This window comes from Symphodus melops (genome assembly GCF_947650265.1).
Source record: "Symphodus melops genome assembly, chromosome: 15".
NCBI classification, from domain to species: Eukaryota; Metazoa; Chordata; class Actinopteri; order Labriformes; family Labridae; genus Symphodus; species Symphodus melops.
In genome coordinates this window covers 10,970,040-10,992,067 of record NC_136705.1, presented here as the reverse complement: position 1 = coordinate 10,992,067, position 22,028 = coordinate 10,970,040, and the positions used below count along the sequence as shown (strand labels likewise).

General features: G+C 36.7%; 1 protein-coding gene across 2 annotated transcripts; it reads left to right on the top strand.

Annotated features, from left to right (window-relative positions):
- Nucleotides 1–367: 367 nt before the first annotated feature.
- On the top strand, nucleotides 368–20,207 carry slc18a2 (solute carrier family 18 member 2). Of its 2 annotated transcripts, XM_079362224.1 has the most exons (16): nucleotides 368–390; nucleotides 502–690; nucleotides 3,844–4,180; nucleotides 7,294–7,352; nucleotides 7,447–7,530; nucleotides 8,280–8,372; nucleotides 8,648–8,737; nucleotides 9,741–9,784; nucleotides 11,848–11,908; nucleotides 13,800–13,895; nucleotides 14,717–14,795; nucleotides 16,187–16,238; nucleotides 16,687–16,750; nucleotides 16,843–16,962; nucleotides 17,229–17,362; nucleotides 19,726–20,207. In XM_079362224.1, exons 2-16 carry the CDS (start codon nucleotides 558–560, stop codon nucleotides 19,831–19,833), a joined length of 1,554 nt encoding a protein of 517 aa, XP_079218350.1. In that variant the 5' UTR covers nucleotides 368–390; nucleotides 502–557; the 3' UTR covers nucleotides 19,834–20,207. The 2 variants fall into 2 exon arrangements, with proteins under 2 accessions (XP_079218350.1, XP_079218351.1); XM_079362225.1 differs by lacking the exon at nucleotides 368–390 and having other exon boundaries at nucleotides 465–690.
- The last annotated feature ends 1,821 nt before the right edge of the window (nucleotides 20,208–22,028 follow it).

Below are 22,028 nucleotides of genomic sequence, written 5' to 3'. Positions count from 1 at the left end.
GTCAACTAAAGAGGGTATAGTAAGAGAGAAAATGAAATGGTGAAAGAGAAAAAGTACAAGTAGATTGTGGGACAGGGGCTAGGAACAGCAATAAAAACAACAACAAAAACAGAAAGATTAAATGTTTAGTGGCCTGTATCTTCATTTACAAGGCGCTAAGGTTAATGTAAAGAGACTATACATCTGCAGTAAGGTTGCATCAGTCTGCAGTGTATCGTCTGTTATCCTGTTTGCCCTGGTTTAGTTGATCTGGTTTGAATATTTGAAGGCAGGTCTGACAGGAACCTACACATAAAGGTTGAATGACGTCAGCAGTGGGTCCACTCAGTAAAGGCAGCATCTCCTCCTCCCAGCACAGCTGCTTCTGCTGCTGGCCCTCGTGCGTCTGAGGTAAAACTTATGCTGCGCTTACTGTTATTGCTAACCTTTTACGAGTTTCATGAAGACTGGTATCATTTCTTTAAAGTTACTGACTCAACCTGCTTACTTGTTTCTCCACAGGATAACTTCCCAACAGTCATTTTCTTCTGCCTTTGCTCTTTTTTGGAACTATCGCCATGGGAGGACTGGATGCGCTTCGGCAGTGTAATTTTTTAAATTGGCTCAGGGAGGAGAGACAGTCGAGGAAACTGATTCTCTTCATCGTTTTTATAGCTCTGCTACTGGATAACATGTTGCTCACCGTAGTCGGTAGGTGCACTCCTGCTTTTAAATCTTTTACCCATTTTTCTTTCGCAACAGGTTGTTCATTACAATTTACAAATTGCCTTGAAACTCCCAAGGTTTTTTGTATATGGACCAAATCCCCCTAACGAGAGTTAATAATGGCGTGAGATGTCAAATTTAGCCTGGTAAATAAATAACCAATGCAAGTGGCTATAGTCAACAAACAGGAACAATGATGATGATGACGACTTGTATTATTTACATTTATCTTTAGTTTTTAATCTAATAATATCCGCCAGACAGTGATATCCATTAGAATGAATGATAACGTCGTAAGCAGACAGGGGATATTAAAAGATCCCTTATATGAGCACCTTAACTCCAGTAAATAGAACCAGTAAATGCACTTAACTTAAAATATTGAAATTGAATAAAAAAGTGAATTTTAATTTCCTAAAGGTGGTCTATTTTAATGGCCCGTTCTTTTCGTTTATTTATCTACTGCAGTGAGTTAAATGTCTTATGATCATATGCCTGCTTTGATTAGCTTTTAAGAGGAAATTCTTCATGTCTACTAAAATCCCTATACAGTATATTAAAAAAAGTTCCATTGGTAAATGTTTAGATTTTTAGGATGAAAATAAAAAGGTTAAGATGAAACTAAAACAGCTCATTACTGAGATCAGAATCAGTGTTCATTTCTGACAGACTAAAACATTGCTTTGTGTAACATCTACTGATAATAAATCAGGTGATAGCCTTTGTTAAGTAGAGCAGACTCCTGATCGTTTTCTGACAGAGGAAATCATACCAATCTAAGAATTTCAGAGAAACACAGGAAAGCTCTACAATCATGACTCAGGCAATTGGACAGGATGCAGAATGTAAACTCCTGAAATAACCAACAGACATAAAAGGAGATTTCATTATTACAATCAACCATGAATCTATTTTACAAAAATGAACCTATAACAATTCCGTACTTTATTAAAAATGATCATATGTCATTCCAAGTGTCAGAATGAGAAATTATATTTGAAGATTGTAAATGGGTATTTGTACCAATATATCATTTTCAACATTTAAGAATACATGAGTTATTTGGCATCGTGAAAAGGCAATTTAAGGACATTGATAAAACATCTAGTGCATGTTATCTCTTGTTTCTCTATTTTCTCTTCATGTTGACAAATCTACATGTCTGTTATGGATTGAATTTAAAATGTTTGTGACCATGGACTGCGAAAATGAAGTTTCTCAACAAAATCAGTCGAAACGAACATGTTCTCTCTGCATACAAAACATTAATGGACACAGAAATTTGTCTTCATTAAGTCCATACATTTGTTTTCAAAAGCTATAAGGTTTACGTCACCCTTTAAGACTATTAGAAGTCAACAGTAGCCCAGCATAATAATATAGTATCAGATTATTGCTGTATTTTTAATCATTTAACACATCTGCACGCTTTCACAAGCTTGAGACTACAAGTATCCTCACTGACAAAGGGGCAATAGTGTGACAAAAAGAATGAAATAAAAGAAAGCTGTCCCTGCTATTGTTTACTTTTTTCAGTCTGTCATTGAAGAAAACAGAATTATTTCCAACAGCACAGATGAATAATGTTTTTTTTGTCCTGACATTAACCTGTAAATGCTTCGTATTTGCTTCGTCTTGACCCGTAAATCTGTGTTTGATGAATTGCTGTGTAAATGTCTGCATGCATCCACCTCCTTATTAAATGCAGCTTCAGGGTGTATTTCTGCCTGCCTGATTCATGTCATGTGCTCCGTAAAACCCTTCCCCACTGAACTATAAATAAAGTTCTTATTATAGAAGTATAGTATAGAAATTACAACTTTAGTGGTTCAAATTTAGCCCGAAACTTTGTTTGCTTAGATATAACAATGGTTCCCTTTTTTAAACTATAGACTGGGTCAAATCCTTTGGAGAAACAAGAAGTAAAGAGCTACATTTTGAAGGTATTGAACAGGAAAAAATGTCAAAGCCACTCCTTCCAGCCCACATCAATGTACACCACCTCTTTCATAGTGTAGTACAAGTTGCTCAGTGTCAGTGTTAACCATTAAGCTACCTTTACCTGATTTAATACCGTTATAGAAGATCTGCTATCTGTACCCCATGCCTTGCCTTTGGACATCAATTAATAAGTTCAAAAGAAACAACTGGGTAAAATTGGAAATGGACCTGAGCTTGTATAGCACTTTTCTAGTCTTCTGACTACTCAAATGTCATTATTCTGTGGCTCACACCTACCCAATTACACACTGCTGGCAGAGGCGACTATGCTACCATTCATATTAACTTATCCATTCAGCTGCTGATTTAACAGTGGGTGCTCCCAGCTCCTGCATCAACATGTGGATGCAACCTTATGGTTGAGAGTTGACAGAACTTATTACAGGTCTATAAAGAACCACAGATGCTGTTTATTCGTTTCAACATTTGATGTATAGATTGCTGTCAGGATGTAATTCCCAAATCACTTTTAGCAAATATTACACAAATTGCTTAAAAATAAATAGTTTACGAGCTTGAAAGGGACCTTATTTAACGTAATCTTTGGAAAAGATCATATTCCATCACTACACCTATACGTTTCTATTATAACATCAAATAGACACAATCTGCATGTGATTGTGGTTTTTGAAACCCAATAACAACATTTTGCCAAAACACCCAACTATTGCCAATAGAATACATTTTGATGTGGTCAAAGGTTTCTTCCGTCAAAAGAGATATTTTCAGGGGAATAAATGTCAACAACCTAATAAATCTTAACATTGATGGTCAAGGGGAAGTAGGATGTTATTTCTGAAAGTTGTTTGTGACTATTCTGCACTTTACTCATAATATAAGAATCCCATTGAATTTCATTGTATAGGTGTTGGCAAAAGGCTGATAATCAAATATGATCAACAGTCCTTCAAATAACACAAAATGTTTACAAAAACTAGATAAAAACAAACATTGGCTTCTTCAAGGCATTTTTTCCTCTTGGATTATGCTTATGACTCACCATGAGGGAGCCCACCTTGCTGTCTTCTGACATATGCTGCAGTGACATGTGGATTAGTATCATGCCAGTGAGCATCACTCAGTGGTCATGTCATATTTCATTGCATCAATCTCCTCTTGCCTCTCTATACCCTGCAGTTCCAATCATTCCAAGCTACCTGTACAACTTGGATGAGTCAACAGAAGCGGCTTTGAAGAACAACACTCTTTCACAGCAGGGTGCCCAAGGGGCCTTTAACAGCATTGTGTCTCTGTACGACAACACTGTGAGGACTGCAGGCTCCAACATGACAACCAGGTCTGCTGCTCTGGTCCCCATAGCCGCTACTGCTGCTGCACCACCTCAGAACTCATCCGACTGCCCGAAGGCCAATAGCTTACTACTCAATGAGAATGTCAAAGTGGGAATGCTTTTTGCCTCCAAGGCCACCGTACAACTGATTACCAACCCCTTCATAGGGCCACTTACAAACAGGTATGTTGGTTTTTTTTGTCTGTAGAGGGATTACTGACATAATCTTTACAACCTGTGGACTAATCAGTCATTAATTAATTACTAACACTCGTTACCAGGCACTCTTAAAATATTAATAGTGACTTATTAATAGCAGCCTAATATTGTGTGTGAGAGAATCATGTTTGTGTTTCTTATCTTTAAGTCCTTAGACCAAACAACAATCTGCTATTTTGGTAGTTATTTAAAAAATAATTATTGCTTTTTAAGGTTAAAACAAATGAAGTAGTATAGAATGAAGATAAATAACTGGGTGACACCAAAATATTTGGGGGATATAATGTTTGGCACAACAATATTTTTTTTTAAAATGTGTCATTTAGAAAGTCCATCCTTTCCCCTTGGCACATCATTAGGGATAAAATAAACAGTTTTGAGTCATGATTTATCTCATTATTAGTTTATTTTTGTTTGATGTAAAAATAGTGAAATCCTTTCAAAATAGATACCATACCATACAATACCATGTTATCTATGATACAATACCATACCATATAACTATGATACCATGCCATATCATATCATATATACCATCTGACATACCATACCATAAAATACCATATCATACCAAGTGATCTAACATACAATATAATACAATATCATACCATGAACGCATGAATCCATTTACTTTATTTATTCAAACACGGACCATTGTTTTTGAAAAGTTCTTAAAGCAATTTGACCTAAAGTTGATTGACTTATCGATGAGCGAAGTAGTTCAAAAATAAAACTGATAAAATGATTATTTTTGAATATCTACAACAAAAAGTAACGTCATTTTTGGAGAGATATGTCATATATACAATAGACAATTCCGTAGACAACTTTTCTCTGATAAACATGTAATACAAAGGATTACAAAATAAAATTCTTAATATGCAGTCCAATTAAAGTTTGGGACAGTATTTCTTTTACTGAGGAAATAAGACATAACATTAATGTAAATCCTTGCCTCAAGCGGGAAAAAAAGTTACAGTTTCTAAATTGGTATCTGCATGGTTTGTGTAAACACTGTGCTTTGTGCATGGATTACAGGAATTCTGAGTAGAAACATGTCCAGGCTTTAGAAAAAACGTGATGTACTGTGAAGGTTGATGTGATTTACTGCTGTTGTTATGTTGTTATGCATAACCTGGCATATTGTGTAAAAGTTCTGTTAGTAGTCAGAAGAAAAGAAAAACTCTAGACAGGTCTATAGTGATTTCTGATAAATGCTCTATTGTACACTTAATGTTGATAAGGCTTGTGTCATTTTTCTGCTTGAACTCTTCTTTCATTGAATTGTTTTTATGATGCGGGGTGGATTTGCAAAGAAAACACATCTTTCACATTCATTTGAGCAATTTTAATGAAGCCAGCCTGTTTTGTTGCTATGAGGTAATGCTTCCATACAAATACAGAAGAATAGCACTTTTACAGTAGTTACCATGTGAGAAACCCTAAAAGTAGCTTCCATAGAAGTCATATATCCGGACTATCAGTAAACTTTTTAGGTAGAAAAATACTTCCACTAAAACATTACTTTGTGGAGTTAGATGTATGTGTAACGTTATTGTTAAATTAAATGTAATTTTTGTCTAATTAAGTGTATGTAATGAAATGTTTAACATAAACAAACGTTGGAGATTATTGATAACATTAAAAACACTATGACAAAGGGCAGAGCGATATTATCATGGTGAACTGCCCCTGGGTGCAATAGAAGCCTTCATAGGGCTTCAAAATCTTTTTGTATTATCAGAAACTAACTGGAGGTCAAGACAGAATAACATTAAGATTAAGGAGCTGCCCAACAGAGTTCCTTTTTTATGTTCTCAATAGAAACATCAGATATTGTTTTCACAAGGTAAACATGTCAGTGTAATGCAGTTTCCAGGGTGTAATGTCATGTCTGCCACAACAAATCTAATCTCAGTGAATCAAACAGAGCAGAATTCCTGATTACGTCGGTTTGTGTGCATGTGCATATCTTTGTTTTCATGCATGGATTGCAGTGGATTCACTCATTTGGACATTTTTCCAAAAGCTGAAAACTCCAATAAGATCAAAAACCTACTTAGGATTGCCAACAAGAAAGACGTGAGATCAAATTAGGTTTTACCCGATGTGTGCTGTGTTGTGTTCGACTTTGTTATTCAATCATTTTATATTAAGAAAGAATCAATTGATTTTATTGCATATAATCAAGGAAAAACAGTTACAGTAATTCTGTTTGAGGTTTATTACTCAGAAAGGTCATTGAAGAATCACAGATTAAATTAATGAGAACAGAAAAATTAAGATGTAATGTACAGTAAATGTTAGGGGTAAAGGGAAAAAGTGAGTATGCTTCAACATTACTGGCTCACCTCAAAGCTGGTATTTAGTGTCTCAGCTGGGCATTCAGATATGCTGTAATTGAAGCAAAGAACGCACTCCCATTACTGCTTCTTAGTCACCTTCCTTTCTTGACAGAGGACAATACAAGGCAAGTCAAGCATGTCAGGTATCTAAAGGGGAATACAACAGCTCTCATCTGTATGGCAGCTTTTAGCCTTTTAATGAAAAAAAAAGATTTTGTGATCTTCCAGTGTTTCAGTTAAAGTGTCGGGCTGACAATTGTATCAGGCAAGAATCTGTCATACAGATGCCGAGTTTCTACATTTCTATTCATGCTATTCATGAGGTCATTGTTTTACTAGAGCCTTTTAGTTGTTATGGCTTACAAGTGGACATTTTTCAGTAATTATGAAGGTTCCTTTTTTACACCTTCGTGGTCAATGTCAATCTGCACCTTCTATACCTAGCATGGTGACCATAGCAACATTGTATTTAACTGACTACAGTTTTCACTCATGTCATTCTCATCATAATTTCACCCCTCAGTTGGTAGAGTATTTTCCATTTAAAGACTAGCAGTCCCCTGCTGCTTCAGAGGTTCAATTATTTCAATGTCACTGCTTCAGAAAGAGACAATATATTTAAACATTTTAAAAAGCTGTTTTACAAGTGCAATAGCATTAACATCTGAAACGAATGGTATGCTTATTCTAAAAATGTAAAACCTGCCTTTCTTTTTCTCTTTGTCCCCTTAGAATAGGATACCAGCTTCCTATCTTTGTTGGCTTCTGTATCATGTTCGTCTCTACTATCAGTAAGTTTCAACCAACATTTTGAGACTACCAAGAGTTTGCATCATACCTTTATGTTTCTTTGTCTAAATTTCCTCTGTTCTCACTGATGTGAAGTGTTCGCCTTCTCATCGAGCTACGCTCTGCTGTTTCTGGCCAGATCACTTCAAGGTGTAGGCTCCTCCTGCTCCTCTGTGGCTGGTAAGACCTTTTTTTGGTCTCATTTTTTGCCTCACATCAGCCTATCTGAATATATTTACAGACATTCATAATCTTGAAGGAATATTGGTTGTTGAGCCGTTTTTTTTTTTTTTTTTTTCATAAGTTGGGGTGTTTGATTGATCGTAAATGTAGAGCAGAGGGAGGAGTCCTGCAAGTTAATTGACAGCGTGTCGAGTTCCCATAAATCTGTGTCTCACTTCTGATGCCACAAATGTACTGGAAGAAAGGAGTACTTTAGTGTTGTCTTGTTCCACTTCCACACACTTAATTGTCACACAAGACTTGAAAATTAGCGTAGTGTTGTTCTTAAGATAAGAACTAACAAGAACTAATTTATTTAATTTAACTTTTTTATTTGATGTTCTGTAAATAAGGATAAAAAAAAGATTATACCAAGCGTTAATATAATTTTATAATATGTAAACTTGATCTTGTACTAGTGCTTTTTAAAAGTCTCTATTGAAATAGACAGATAATATCCACAACATTAAAAACAATTTTCTTTGTGAAAGAATAAGTTGTGAAATTAACTGTATAGCTTTAGGTGATACAAATGTTAGGTAAAGTGCATCTTTTTTTTTTTTTTTCATAATTCATCTGACAAAAAACACAACCTTCTTGGTAGGGTCACATGAATAAAGCAGTTTTCTGTAAAGCCACCTGGCCTTAACGTTTGTATGTACAAACTTTGATCTTTCTGTTTAAATGAGTCCTCTTTATCTTTTCAGGAATGGGGATGCTTGCGAGTGTATACACTGACGATGAGGAGAGAGGTCATGCCATAGGAATTGCTCTGGGAGGTCTGGCATTGGGAGTGTTAGGTCTGTATACATACAAAGTCATTGTTCAGCTTTTTCTAATCAATTAAGAAAGTCTGATGATGTGTTTGAAAGTAAGTTCAGAAACAGAAATTTAAAAATTGCAACTATATTGTGACATATAAAGCTATATATTTCAGCCCTGACTTCTGATTAAACACAACTTTCCAAGATGTATTTAATGCAATTATCTGATCCCAAGCTTGTTTTGCTCAAGTTTTTCTACCCTGATACAAAACGTTTTCTCAGAAACTGACCATCGAGTGTGTCATTCACAGTTGGACCACCGTTCGGCAGTGTGATGTACGAATTTGTTGGAAAGACAGCCCCTTTCCTTATTCTGGCGTTCCTTGCTTTGTTTGATGGAGGTACAGTTAAGTGTTTATTACATTCAAAACAGAAAACATTTTTTGAGATAAACTTTAGGGCTGTTAGCAATAACTGAATGAAATAAGGTTTTTAATCGTGATTAATTGCATTCTATGTTGTCCCTTTAGCTGCACCATGGAAAAGCCCCCCACGCTCATTTACCTTAAAAAAAACAACTCCTAGTCAGCTCACTTGATGAGTCAAAAGTTGCCTCATTCACTTTTTTTTACTGTTCCTGTGAGATATTATAATATAGTTCTGATCTATAACAAGTTTCTCTTTTCGTGGTTAAGTTACTGTCATCTTTCGATCTACCTGATGGCAGAGTTGCATGGTTGAACTCAAACAGCAAGAGAAGAGGTCTCAGCATAGGACTTTTCCAAAATTCAAAATAAGCCCAAAAAATGTTTTTAATGTTAAATACTTAGATTTCAAACACACAATTAAAAAATGTATTAATCACAATGAAGGTAGAATGTGTGACTATTTCATTCGTTGTTCTTGCGTTCAGCATTACACCAAAATAAACTGCTGTATTTCACCTATTCTGAAGCATCCGCTCTCCTCCAACGGTGCATCTACAACCATAGGTTAACATTGTACATACATACAGAATAACCATGGTCTAAAGACATTTAAATAACATCATACATAAGTGAGTAGGCTATTATTCTTTTCTTTAGTCCTTGACTAAATCAGCTTTAAACGCGAGGCCATGACATTCATGTAAAGGTGAACAAGGTCCAACAACAGTACAGAAATGGGACTCACGCTTCTCACACATTGCAGACAGTCATGAATCAGAGAGACATTCGCATTAAATATACTTGGCTTCTGCTGTATTTATGTGTAAATATTATATACTTCCTTTAACTGTGGAAAATTAGTGATTAATCATGATTCAAATTTGTATATGTTGACAGTCTAGTGAAACATATTTTCATAAAAAAAATTGATTGCAGGTATCACATGCTTTGTTGTTGATTCATTGTGTTCTTACAGCTCTGCAGCTCTTTGTTCTTCAGCCCACCAAGGTGGAACCAGAGGTGAGTTTGTTTGATGATTAGTTTCCTGAACGTATCTCACTTCATTAAAATGACCTTTACAGCTGCAAAGCATTTAACAGAGTGTGTTTTTTATGGCCTCTTAAATATAGAGTTAATTAGTTAATAAGATTAAATCATGGAAGTGTGATAAGAAATAAAGGGAGTGGATGTCTTGAAACAAATATTCAACAGTTTAGTCTGCATTATTTCACTTTAACAGTACATTTTGTTAATGGAACTTGTTGTGTTATAAAAGTGCAGAGCCGTCTCCTCTCTCTACCAGACATCACACACATTATCCTCTGAGTGGCATATAATTGTATCAATAAGTGGACATTTTCTGACCAAAGAAAATAGCCTTGGGTAAAAATGGATGTCAGTTATATTTGTCTGCTTCTCTTTTCTTTTACCAACAATGGGATTTAAATGTAGTTTGACTCTTAAAATGACTCTTGAGGGAAGCTTTAACAAACTCCTTGTAATATCAACTACAATCTTTTTGCACTTCATCCAAATATATAACCACATTTTTTGATGTTTATATTTGTATCAGGTGACCACATTTTCAAATTCCCAAACCAGGACCCTCAAATGTCCAAACATGTGCACTTCAATGTGCCTATGTACTAAAACATGTTTAACATTGTGTGATTATGGATCACACATCCCAATGGAAACTCCATAATAATAAATTATTTGCTGAACACACTAACAGTGTTATGTTTTCTAGACTAAAGTTTATATAAATGCAGGATAAGTCTGAAGCGACAATGAGAGCATACTTCTAGCATACTGACAGGTTCTGTCTGTTAGAGCTACAAGCCTCAGCATCAGTCTTAGCCTTAATAATAACCAATTGATTAATTGACACATAAACAGACAAATTAGTGATTAGTTGACACCAGCTGATGGTACTGTTAATGTTTTTATCACAATGACTTCAATAATAATGAGCAGAAAAGAAAAAGATAATCTCTATGGAAAACAATAGCAATAATTGTTCTTACTATGTTGAAACATTGTCATATGGGTAATGTAGTATTATTTTACCCATCTTGGATGATTGGTCTCCCTTCATTAGATCACAGGAATATGAACAAACATGCATCTCTTTGGAATGATCCCAATTAGTTTTAATGGTCATTACTCAACATTTTTAAGTTAATACATGCCTGTTATTGTGGTAGCAAGATAGTTGTGGTAGATAAATAGATAAGGTAAATTGGCTTAAAGCCCCGTTTCCACCAAGCGGTCCGATATGGATCAGTACAATTTGGTTTGGTTTGGTAAAGCCTGGTCCTGTTTGCGTTTCCACAGCCTCCCGTGCCCTATTTGGTTGGCGGCGTGTAAGCCTGATGCAGATAGCCACGTCAGCTACATAATAGCATCACATGATAGCAGCTAACCACTAACAGCTAACCTGCTGTTTGAGGTGCCAGTTAACCTAGGCCATTAGACAGTTTTGAACAATAATTAATGACTGTCAAAAAAAGAGAAACTAAAGGAAGCAAAATAATATTTTGTTACTTCTTTAGGATGGCACATGCTCTACAATAAGAGCAGAGATAACAACAAACCTGAGAGTGGCAACAAAGCCTATAGGATAACTTCATGGTCATTTGCAGATTTATTTCAGCTTTTCAATGTCCTTCATCTGAGCTTTAGACAAGGTTCCAATGACACTTACAAACATAATAGTCCCTTTCATTTGATACCAAGAAGCATTAGGCCCACAAAGTGTAATTACCTCTGTCAAAAATGTTTTTGTACCTTTTGTCTTTCTGTCTGCTTGCCCCTCAGCATTATAATGAAACTGCAAGTTTATACCAGATTATTACAGAGGGTGGATCGGATTCACAAACATGCAACAACACTGACCAGCTGAAACACCAATTTCTATATGAAATTGTTTTTTAAAACGGCTTCTGTTTTGATGATCATGCAAAGTATTTTACTATCGGGGTTTTGCTTGAGGTCTCTTGTTTAAGTTTAAGACAAACGATATATATATATATATATATATATATTATTATTTTTTTAATATATGTTTTTCTCCTTCACAGACTCAGAAGGGGACCCCACTGCTTACACTAATGAAGGATCCGTACATTCTTATTGCAGCTGGTAAGAAAATAATGACAACACAGATGTCATCCCGCTATGGTGAAGCATCTGTGGGATCTTGCCTTCTCTAATGGAAATGGGAAAAAGAAGGGAAAGAAATTGACTGGGATCTTGCATTTAGTCTGGTTTTCTTAGTAATAATGGTATTTGTCGCACATTATTGTCTTGAAGGGAAATTTAGCAATTTTTTGCCTTGGATCAGGGTCTGGGTCACTCTGTTTGCAGTTCTTGAGTAACTGCAGTAACAGGATTTACATAAAGTAGAACATGTACAACATCAGAAACAAAGGCATTTGAACCCCTTTCCGAGGACATTCGAGGATACAGTTGGTAGATCAGACAAGTCGTCATTTGCACGGGTAACAGATTGGACTCCTCCCCCACACTCTTTCCCCATATTTTCTGTCCCTCTATACTTGAGCTTGTATAGCACTTTTCTAGTCTTCTGACTACTCAAAGCGCTTTACACCACATGTCACACCTACACATTCATACCCATTCACTCACTGATGGCAGAGTGCTATGTATATTGACCATCAGAAGTAGCTAATCATGTTCATACACATGCATACGCCCCTGACACAGCCGGGGGAGCAATTCGGGTTAAGTGTCTTGCTCAAGAGCCCTGTTTTCACCAAGCGGTTCAGTTTGGTTTGTCTCGATAGAGCGCACATTTTGTGGCGTTTCCATAGACTGAAGCTAGGAAAAGATCCCCAAATTACCGACTTGTACCTTCCTACTTTTTGGTACTCTTACGTTGGAGTGCTAAGTATATCGATCCAACCCTAAAAGGTGGAGCTAAACACTGCAGTCCGTTAATTGGTCCCGTACAACAGCAGCATTATAAGACAAACACAACTCCGCTTTGTTTAAATACACAGTCGCTTCTTTATTCTCCCCGCGGCACACAGCCTTCTCTGAAACAAAGCTTTATTGCGATTTGCAACGAAGAGCCACATGCCAACGCACAGTCTCTCACTCAGAGGTGTTAATTGTCCTGATATCAGACGTCAGTAGCGCAAAATACTATGAAGTTTTTTCGTTTCGATTCTTTTTTTTGAAATTTATTAGCGGTGTACAATGTGTCACACTCATGGCATCCATTACATAGCTGACGCGGCTGTCAGCATCCGGCTTAAACGCCACCCACCAAATAGGGCTAGGTTGGCTGTGGAAATGCAAACTTTGGGCTTTACTGAACAACACCATTCTGATCCACACCTGACCGCTTGGTGGAAACGGGGCTAAGGACACATCATGGATAATTCAATCAAAAGGGCCTTTTCTGGCTCTCACGTTGTTCCCAAGTGTATGCATCTTCACGAAGCCATAAGTAGTCAGTATTTAGACTCTTACCTAAAACCTCTTAAGCTGGCCTGTTGTACAAAAGAAAGGAACTGTCTTGCTGTTTGGTACTGAGTAAAGATGACTTACAAAAACTACATTAACCTTCAAAAGTCGAAATGTTGTTAAAGCCCACCTGACAAATGCAGGCTGATATTTAATATGTTGTCAAGGACTACATTAACTGTCAGTGTGCCTAGTGTTTTCACACGTGCACAAATCAACAGACGTTCATCAGTTTCTTACCACAAATACAGTGTGTAAGTTTGAGATCACTAACTTAGAGGGATTTTAAAGCTATGAACATGCACCAACTATATGATTTGAACAAATAGGGCAACACAAAAATATGTTGCAGGATATTTATGATAGAAAGCCTATCAACCATGTCAATTCCCCACATTACCAACACAATGAGAGTAAGCATGTTTGTATGTTATTTTTCTGCAAGCAGTAGGAGATAGAAGTAACACATGACAACCAAAGAACAAAAATAGAATTGAATTTTCTTTCTTTCTTTCTACTTCTCCTCAATCTTGCTTCCCAGGTGCCATTTGTTTTGGAAATATGGCCATTGCCATGATGGAGCCAACACTACCAATCTGGATGATGGAGACCATGTGTGCAAGGAAATGGCAGCTAGGTATAAAAAAAGCTATACCAATGTGTAGTCGGTTTTAGTTTGTATTCATATTATTATTCCTAGTTGTTAGAAAATAAATGTGATTAGTGCCATAACAAACTTTGATTAGTCACATATCTCACAATTTGAATCTACATATTTTTTATCGGTGTTTCTCCATGAAACTTAATGCAAGGTTTGAACTCTGAACATTTCATACAGCTGTTCCACTCAGCACCCCCTACATGTCTACAGTATTGCTGTTGTGATGCCTGCTGTGTTTGGCCTTTGGTCTGTACATTTTAACTTTGCATCAATATTCATACTGCATCATTTTTGCCGTGTATGCAATTGTCTTGGTTTCATGCAGTGTGTCTCTGAGGTTTGCATTTGCAGTGCATTCCATTCGTTTCGGACTATTGCATGTGTTTCAAATGTGTGCACTTTCTGAAAGTGATATTTTTTTCTCCTACAGGAAATAATTTCAACTTTATTAAGGCGTTTCCATTTGCTACCATATAATACTTAAAATAGAAACATCTTGCATTAAATGTTTGTGGAGCCAATGTGCCGCTGGATATTTTTTCCGAGGCATCTTTCAGTCCTAGGTGTTATTACTTTGATCCTCGAGTCTCTTATATATGAAGTCTAGGTCAGATAAAAAACGGTGAGTAGGGAACAGGATATTAGTGTGTCACATGCTGGCAGGTGGCAAGCACAAGTCTTCATTACAGTCAATGGAAGATGTACAGCAGCTCAGTGATGAGGCCCTGATAGAGATCTGTTTATCTGCCCACACCTTCATACTCTCATCTCTCTGCATGTGTCTGTCTTTGGTCCAGGCGTTGCTTTCTTACCAGCTTCCATCTCCTACCTTATTGGAACCAACATCTTTGGCACGTTGGCGCACAAGATGGGGAGGTAGGGAGAAAAATCATCCTTATCTGCTCTCTGTCTCTGTGGATGTGATATCTGTTTCCGTTCCTCTAAATGAGTTTTCAGTGTTTTTAGGGTTTGAGAGGCTGGCTTTATTGAAGCCTTGATGATACAGTGCTCCCATCATTTCCGTGTGCACATATCTTCCCCAGGGTTGAGTCATTCAGATTTAGATTTTTTTTTTTTACATCCTTTACCAAAACTGTTTAAATTCCATTATGTACAATCTGTTAAATGTCAAAACTTGATAGTCATCCTCACGGCTTTACCAAACATAACTTTTTTTCGACTGCCTTTGATATCGCAGGATGTGGGTAAACCACGTGCCATGTTTTGTACACTTTTGTGAACTTATCACACAACTTCAACACCTTGCAATAATGGTTTCTTAACTTATTTTATCTGTTTTGTTGTGTATCATTTAGAGATATGGTGTATCCACTGACAGGCTTTGTCAAAGATGAACATTTTTTAAGGGGGTCCAACACACACACACACACACACACACACACAAAACAGTGGTGTATGATAGAGATGACCCCCATGAAAACAAGATGGTACATCTCATTGGGATTATCTAAAAAAAAACAAAAAAAAAAACAAAAAAACCGCAATAGATACACAGTCACACACAATATACACACATAAAGGCTCTCATCCACATGTCTCTCCCACAAACACACTGCACCCACGCTAAGCCATCAGAGGTACATACACATAATACATTTAATGCAATCAAGAAAACAAAAGTAACAACAATTAATTGACAACCAACAGCTGCATCACATTAAATGGGCAAGAAGACATTCCCATTAGAAGCCCCCCTCGTTAAATTTTTTTTGGAGACTTAATTACTTATGTGCCCTCTCATAACGTTTCCATATACTTTCCAAATCTAAATGTGTATAACCACCTACTTGATACACACCTAGTGGATTTGCTCAAGTAAAAAAAAACAAAAAAAACTACTTGAGCCCTTCTCTCAGAATTTTCTGTAACTTTGCCAAGTACAACTACTTCCAATCTTATCGTTTAGTTTCCCTGTTCGCATTTTACAGATAATGGAACAACTCCCTGGAAAGTCATGATGGTGATTTCCTGTTAAATTAGCACAGAAAGCCTTATCAGTACTCCCATATTTTTACAAATATTCTCCCCCGTCTCATTCTCACTTAAAATAAGAAACTTTTTTTTCTTGTCATGAACAACTAATAAAAGATTGTTTTGCCTTTTGTAATATTGACTTTTTTGAATAGAATACAACACAACAAAGGCACGCATTTACAAATAATATAATATTTGGCGAATGTACTGATAGGACAATCAAGTGAAACAACTTAATTCAATGTAGTAACCACATCTTCTTTCATTTGCAGATGGCTTTGCGCTCTTATTGGAATTACAATTGTTGGAATCAGTGTATTATGTGTAAGTATGAGCAAGAAATCCTAACCGTTAATGTGAATGTCAAATATTAACTGTTTCATATAAAAAGAGCAATCAGGGGTTAATAAAGAGTTAGAGATGGGGCTTAAAGTTTCCTGTATAAAAAAAGAAAAGTTCTAAAAAGAAAGCGTAAAAGGTCATTTCAAGATGATTTCATCAAATATATTTCTGTTTGTCCAAAAAACAAAGTATTGACACAGTGCAGCCTGCATTATTGCATTGAGAATTGGATAAAACCATCAATATTGTGTAATTCATCAACATTTCCTCTCAGTTAATAATTGAATAATTTTCAGAATCACACTTCGAACAGCCAGCATCTTTTCCCAGTGGTGATAATGTTACTAACCCTAACCCTAACTTAATTCATCAGAAATTACTTAAAGCTGATAAACACATTCTTTTGATGATATTTTTCTGTCTTACGTAGGTTCCATTTGCCACAAACATCTATGGTCTGATTCTTCCAAACTTTGGGGTCGGTTTTGCCATTGGTGAGTCTGCTAAATGTAACATGATGCAGAAGTACAGTAGCTATGTTCCATGTTGATCATATAACATATTTTCTGATTTTGGTTTGGAACAGGCATGGTGGACTCTTCTATGATGCCTATTATGGGTTACTTAGTAGACCTGCGGCATGTGTCCGTTTATGGAAGTGTCTATGCCATTGCTGATGTGGCTTTCTGTATGGGATTTGCTTTAGGTAAGAGGGAACTTGATTAAGTACTACAATACCTATTTACAGATTTTTAAATTATTCACATTATTTTTGCAAAAAAAACAACCAAAAACCCTCTGATAAATCGCAAGAAGCGTAGCCTATAACTTTCATATTACTAGCCTGTGGTTTACAAAAAATACATTAAGGTGTATTTTTATTGGGGCAGATTTGGAATCAAAGGGTTTTTTACTTTTACCAAAGAACAATCCAAATGTAACCTGCATGTGATCTGTCCTCTGCTAATGTAGGTCCATCAATTGGTGGGTCCATAGCTGAAAATATCGGCTTCCCCTGGCTGATGACCATAATTGGAATAGTGGATATTTTCTTTGCTCCGCTCTGCATCTTTCTCAGGAATCCACCAGGACAAGAAGAAAAAATAGTAAGTTTGAAAAAACACTTAAACATTTTGAGAGAAACCCAACATTTACATCTTTGAATGGAAAAGCCCTGGAAGGGAAAAGATGCACAAATGTCATCACAGTGTTATACTTGAAATAATCAATCAATCAAACGATTAATCAGTCAATTTTAAATTGTTAGCAGCAGGTGTTATCTCTGAACACTTAACATAAGGAGCAGGTCCAGTCTGTACTTTACACCAGAGACCCCACCATTCAACCATGAGACTGTACAAGCAAAAACCACAAGCAGAAACAGATTGCAGGTGGAAAGCCATATGCCTCAACACAGTATTGCCCAAAACAAAAGGGTGACGAGCTAGAGAAACAAATGCAGAGAAAGTCAGACTGAGGAAGACAGACAAAAACCGTAAGTGATGGACAAAAGACTTTAACAATGACAACCATGATCAAACAGTTGCAAATGGAACGCGCCAGACAACAAGCACAAATACACCTGGAGATGAACAAAGTTTGTGTAAAAAAATATTTTTGATAGGTCCACATGACTGAAAAAAGGGGGAGGAGGAATTTAGTTGTTCATCATAACTACTTTGGGTTTAGCTTGAGCCTGTCCTAACTATAAGCCCTCTAAAAAAGGAAAGTTAAACCTACTGTTAAAGTGCTCAGGGTTCATGAGTAGAGAATCACATGATATCTCCCTGGAGGCACTAAAGGCTCCCATAGTACTTTTGGAAACTCTTGGTACAATAAGTAAGCTTGATTTCTATGAGTAACAGTGAGCCATAATCTCTCATAATAGAATGATGATGATGACTAACCATTAAGGTCTTAAGTTTTTTTAGACAGAACAGACTAAAGCGGAACACTGGAAACTGAATTTAACACAGAAATGTGCATTTCAATCAATCAATCTTTATTTGTATAGCGTCAATTCATAACAGGCGTTATCTCGAGACACTTTACAAAAAGCAGGTAAAGGACCTTACTGTTTGTCTGTTAACATTAACAAAAGAGCAGGTAACAAGACCATGCTCATCGTTTACAAAAAGCAGGTAAAGGACCTTACTTATGGCTACATTACAAGAGCCCAGCTTAATCCGTCATAGCGTTGCAAGAAAAAACTCCCTTTAACAGGCAGAAATCTTCAGCAGACGCGGGCTCATGACGGAACAGCCATCTGCTAAACTGTGCTGGGCTTGAAAATGGGATGGGGGAGATGGGACAAGATGCACAAAGAAGGATAGGATAAGATAGGATGGGGGAAGGGGGGGGGGGGGGGGGGGGGGGGTGTTCGGGCAGGCCATCTTCATCAACAGTCCCGAGGAACCTAAGAGAGCTCAGGAGCTCCCAGAAAAAGGAGAGGTTAGAATATAAAGATAGTGACAAGCAGTAATAAGACATGAAAGCAGAGAGAGAGAGATAAGAGTTCCTGGTGCCAGTTCCCCCGGTAGTCTAAGCCTTTTGCAGCATAACTATGAGCTGGTCTATACCTAAGCCAACCCTAACTATAAGATTCATCAAAAAGAAAAGTTTTAAGTCTATTCTTGAAAGTACATAGTGTGTCTGCCTCCCGGAGCCTGACTGGTATTCAATTATTAAGCTCTTTCTTTTCAGTGGTGTGACAAAACCTGGAGCTTTTCTCATTTCCATTCTAACCCTGTTTATTTGTTTTCTCCTCTAATAAGGAAACCCCCCCCTTAAGGTCAAAATTTACATGGAAATAATCACATTTCACAATGCAACAAATAAATAACAGAATCAACTTGTACAGCATTTTACCTTGTAGGGCTTTATAATCTGTCATATTCTACAGGCTGTAATGATTGCAAATAACTATAAATTACATCAGTGGCCGTCAGTGGATGTCCTACATTAAAAAAAATCTGCCTGTTGCATGCTCGTGGCTGACCCAAATCACCCTGCAAGTCCATCTGCCTGCCCTCCTATCTTTTGGCTCTTCTCCATGCAGAATCATCTCTCATTTACCTTTCTTTCCCATGTTTTATATTCACTTCTAACCATTTATCTCATCTGCCATTTAATTTAATCGGTATTTGCCTTTTCACTCTACCATAAAATGTTAAACAGGGGATACATTCTCTGCCCACCTTTCAGATCCTTTTGAAGGATAATGGCATGAATTGCAGTCTGCTACTATATCTTTTTACTGTATAACTAGGATTTTGTTAAATAAAGGCTTTAATATGTATAGATGGTGGCTTTAATGGTAAAAAAAAAGAAATGCATTAATTTTCTGCACATTATACATCGCATGCATCCGTTTTAATCTTCAGTGTAAAATTTCTTTAACAAACAGGGAATTATGATTCACAACCTTTGACAAATGTTGCAGAAACAACACTCAATCATTTTCTTTCAGGCTATTTTGATGGACACCAACTGTTCAATGAAGACCAGGTCCTACTCCACACAGGGGACGTACTACCAGGGTGACGACATGGATCCAGAGTATGAAGATTATGATTAACAGAACACCAGCCATGCAGGGTAACCCTTCAGAAGATCTATTTTGTTGTACAAAAAAGGAACACAGAGGGAGAAAACAGCCAAGATATTTCCATGTGAATGTCCCACATTCAGTCTTCACTGTTCAGTGTCCTCTTAGCAGTTGTTCTGGGGGAAACCAAAGTTGTTCTTAATCTGTGATTGCAAGTGCATTGTTTGAGAGATATTTTTTTAAGCCAACAGCCTTATTCAGTAGAGAGATCTGTCAGGACGTACCTCTTTGGCAGTAGGAGAAAGCTGAACAACAAATTATGCTTTGCTGGTTTATTTTAAACACTAATCTGTCTTAACTCACGTGTTTACCATTAAATGTTTCTTGTTTATCTGCTGCATGTCCATGATACTGTCCAGAGTATTATTTCCAGACCTGGGTGTGCAAGTGGGGTTTTTTATGGGGTAATTGTGGAGTACTTCAAGATAGGCTGATGTTGTTTATTTGAATTTCAGAAGGGGTTGTGGGCCCTGTTTGTGGTCCTTGTTAGAATAGATAGATATTTATTAATCACTAGGAAAGGATCTCTCTGGGAAAGTCAGAAAGAAAAAAAGCTAAAAAAGCTAAAGTTAAAATAGCTAAGTGCTACAGAGCAACTGGAGACGCTGCTGTCACTCACAGCGCTCAAAATGAATATGAAGTTATACAATATAATAATGCACTTGCTAAATTAAAATGTGTAGGATTGAGCTGCTTAGATAAGCTTAGGAATGTATTCTTAAACATAAAATAGATACATAATATTTTCCTTGTGAAAACAAAACGTAAATCTTATTTTAATCCATATAAATTATTGCTAGCTTCAGAAGGAAAGGTAAAAAGCTGGTGTTGATTTAAAAAAAAAGATGAAGGCTTTTTGTAAAGATATTAATGATGGCTTTAATTTGTTGTACAGTTGAAGCACTGTGAGTTATACGAATTAAATTGCTCAAAAGTGTAGCTGATGATAACATCTCACTTACTTAGTGTTAGCCTATAGAAGTTATTTCTGGAGGATAGCTTCATTGACTCTAGCAAGGATAACTTCAACTACAGCTTACCAGCCTAATATATTACAGTTTGTAAATGTTAACTAATGGTTGAAAGAAGCTGCAGTCAATAATCTTGTTCCAGTGTTACTTTATTAAACACTGTTGAACAAATAACTAAGAACTATACAGATGTAAACTGTCAATTGCTGCCCTTTTATCTTCTCTACCTTGCTATCCACCAACCAATCTGTATTTACCAACATACTGACTTCCCTGAGCCAAAAGCTAGATTTTAAAGGAACCCACTGACAAAAAAAACATTGTTACAGACAAAAAGCCTCCTGCCACTGCCTCATTTCGGCCTATTTTCAATATGTACGACTTTTTTAGATTTATAAACATGCATTGGAGTTCAGTGAGGTTGAACAACTACTGATGAAAGAGTAGCCCATTGGCCTGTTTGGACTGCAGCCGCCGACAGATTTGGCCCAATTGAATTTAGAGTTATGTGCACATTTTGTGAATTACACCAACATCAACTTGTGTTCAATGCTACAGATCCATGCTGAACAAAAAATCCCAAGCACAACTTTTAACCATGTAAAAACAATAACAACCTCTTAAACATGTTGGTGTGACAAAATTAATGTCACAGTTTCATCATGATGCACTGGAAAGACTTGGTCTGGATGAAAGTTTGTCCAACCGGAATCAACCAATCAATCAATCTTTATATGTATAGTGTCAATTCATAACAAGTGTTATCTCAAGACACTTTACAAAAAGCAGGTAGAGGACCGTACTCTTTGTCTGTTAACATTAACAAAAGAGAAGGTAAAAATGCTCATTGTTATATTTACAAAAGCAGGTAAAAGACCTTAGTTATTGCTACAATACAAGGGCCCAGCTCAATCCGTCATAGCGTGGCAAGATAAAACCCCTTTAACGGTCAGAAATCTTCAACCGACCTGGCTTCATGATGGAACAGCCGTCTGCCAAAGCTGCGCATGGGCTGAAAAAGAGATGGGATAAGATGAAGAAAGACCGAAAGTAGCCTAGCAGGGGGCTCCCTGATTGGTGAGTCAGCAGACCAATCAAATATTTAATAGTTAATTGGGTTGTCTCCTGCACCTGTACTCATTTGTCGAGGGTACAATTTCTGGGCCCAGAGCTGCTGTCAATGCTAGGACACAA

What these genes read in the sequence shown, in the direction of transcription:
- slc18a2 (XM_079362224.1), top strand. Translation starts at nt 558, where the DNA reads ATGGGAGGACTGGATGCGCTTCGGCAGTGTAATTTTTTAAATTGGCTC. An exon ending in ATAGGGCCACTTACAAACAG is followed by an intron (nt 4,181 to 7,293) that starts GTATGTTGGTTT and finishes TTGTCCCCTTAG; the next exon opens with AATAGGATACCAGCTTCCTA. An exon ending in TTGGCGCACAAGATGGGGAG is followed by an intron (nt 14,796 to 16,186) that starts GTAGGGAGAAAA and finishes TTTCATTTGCAG; the next exon opens with ATGGCTTTGCGCTCTTATTG.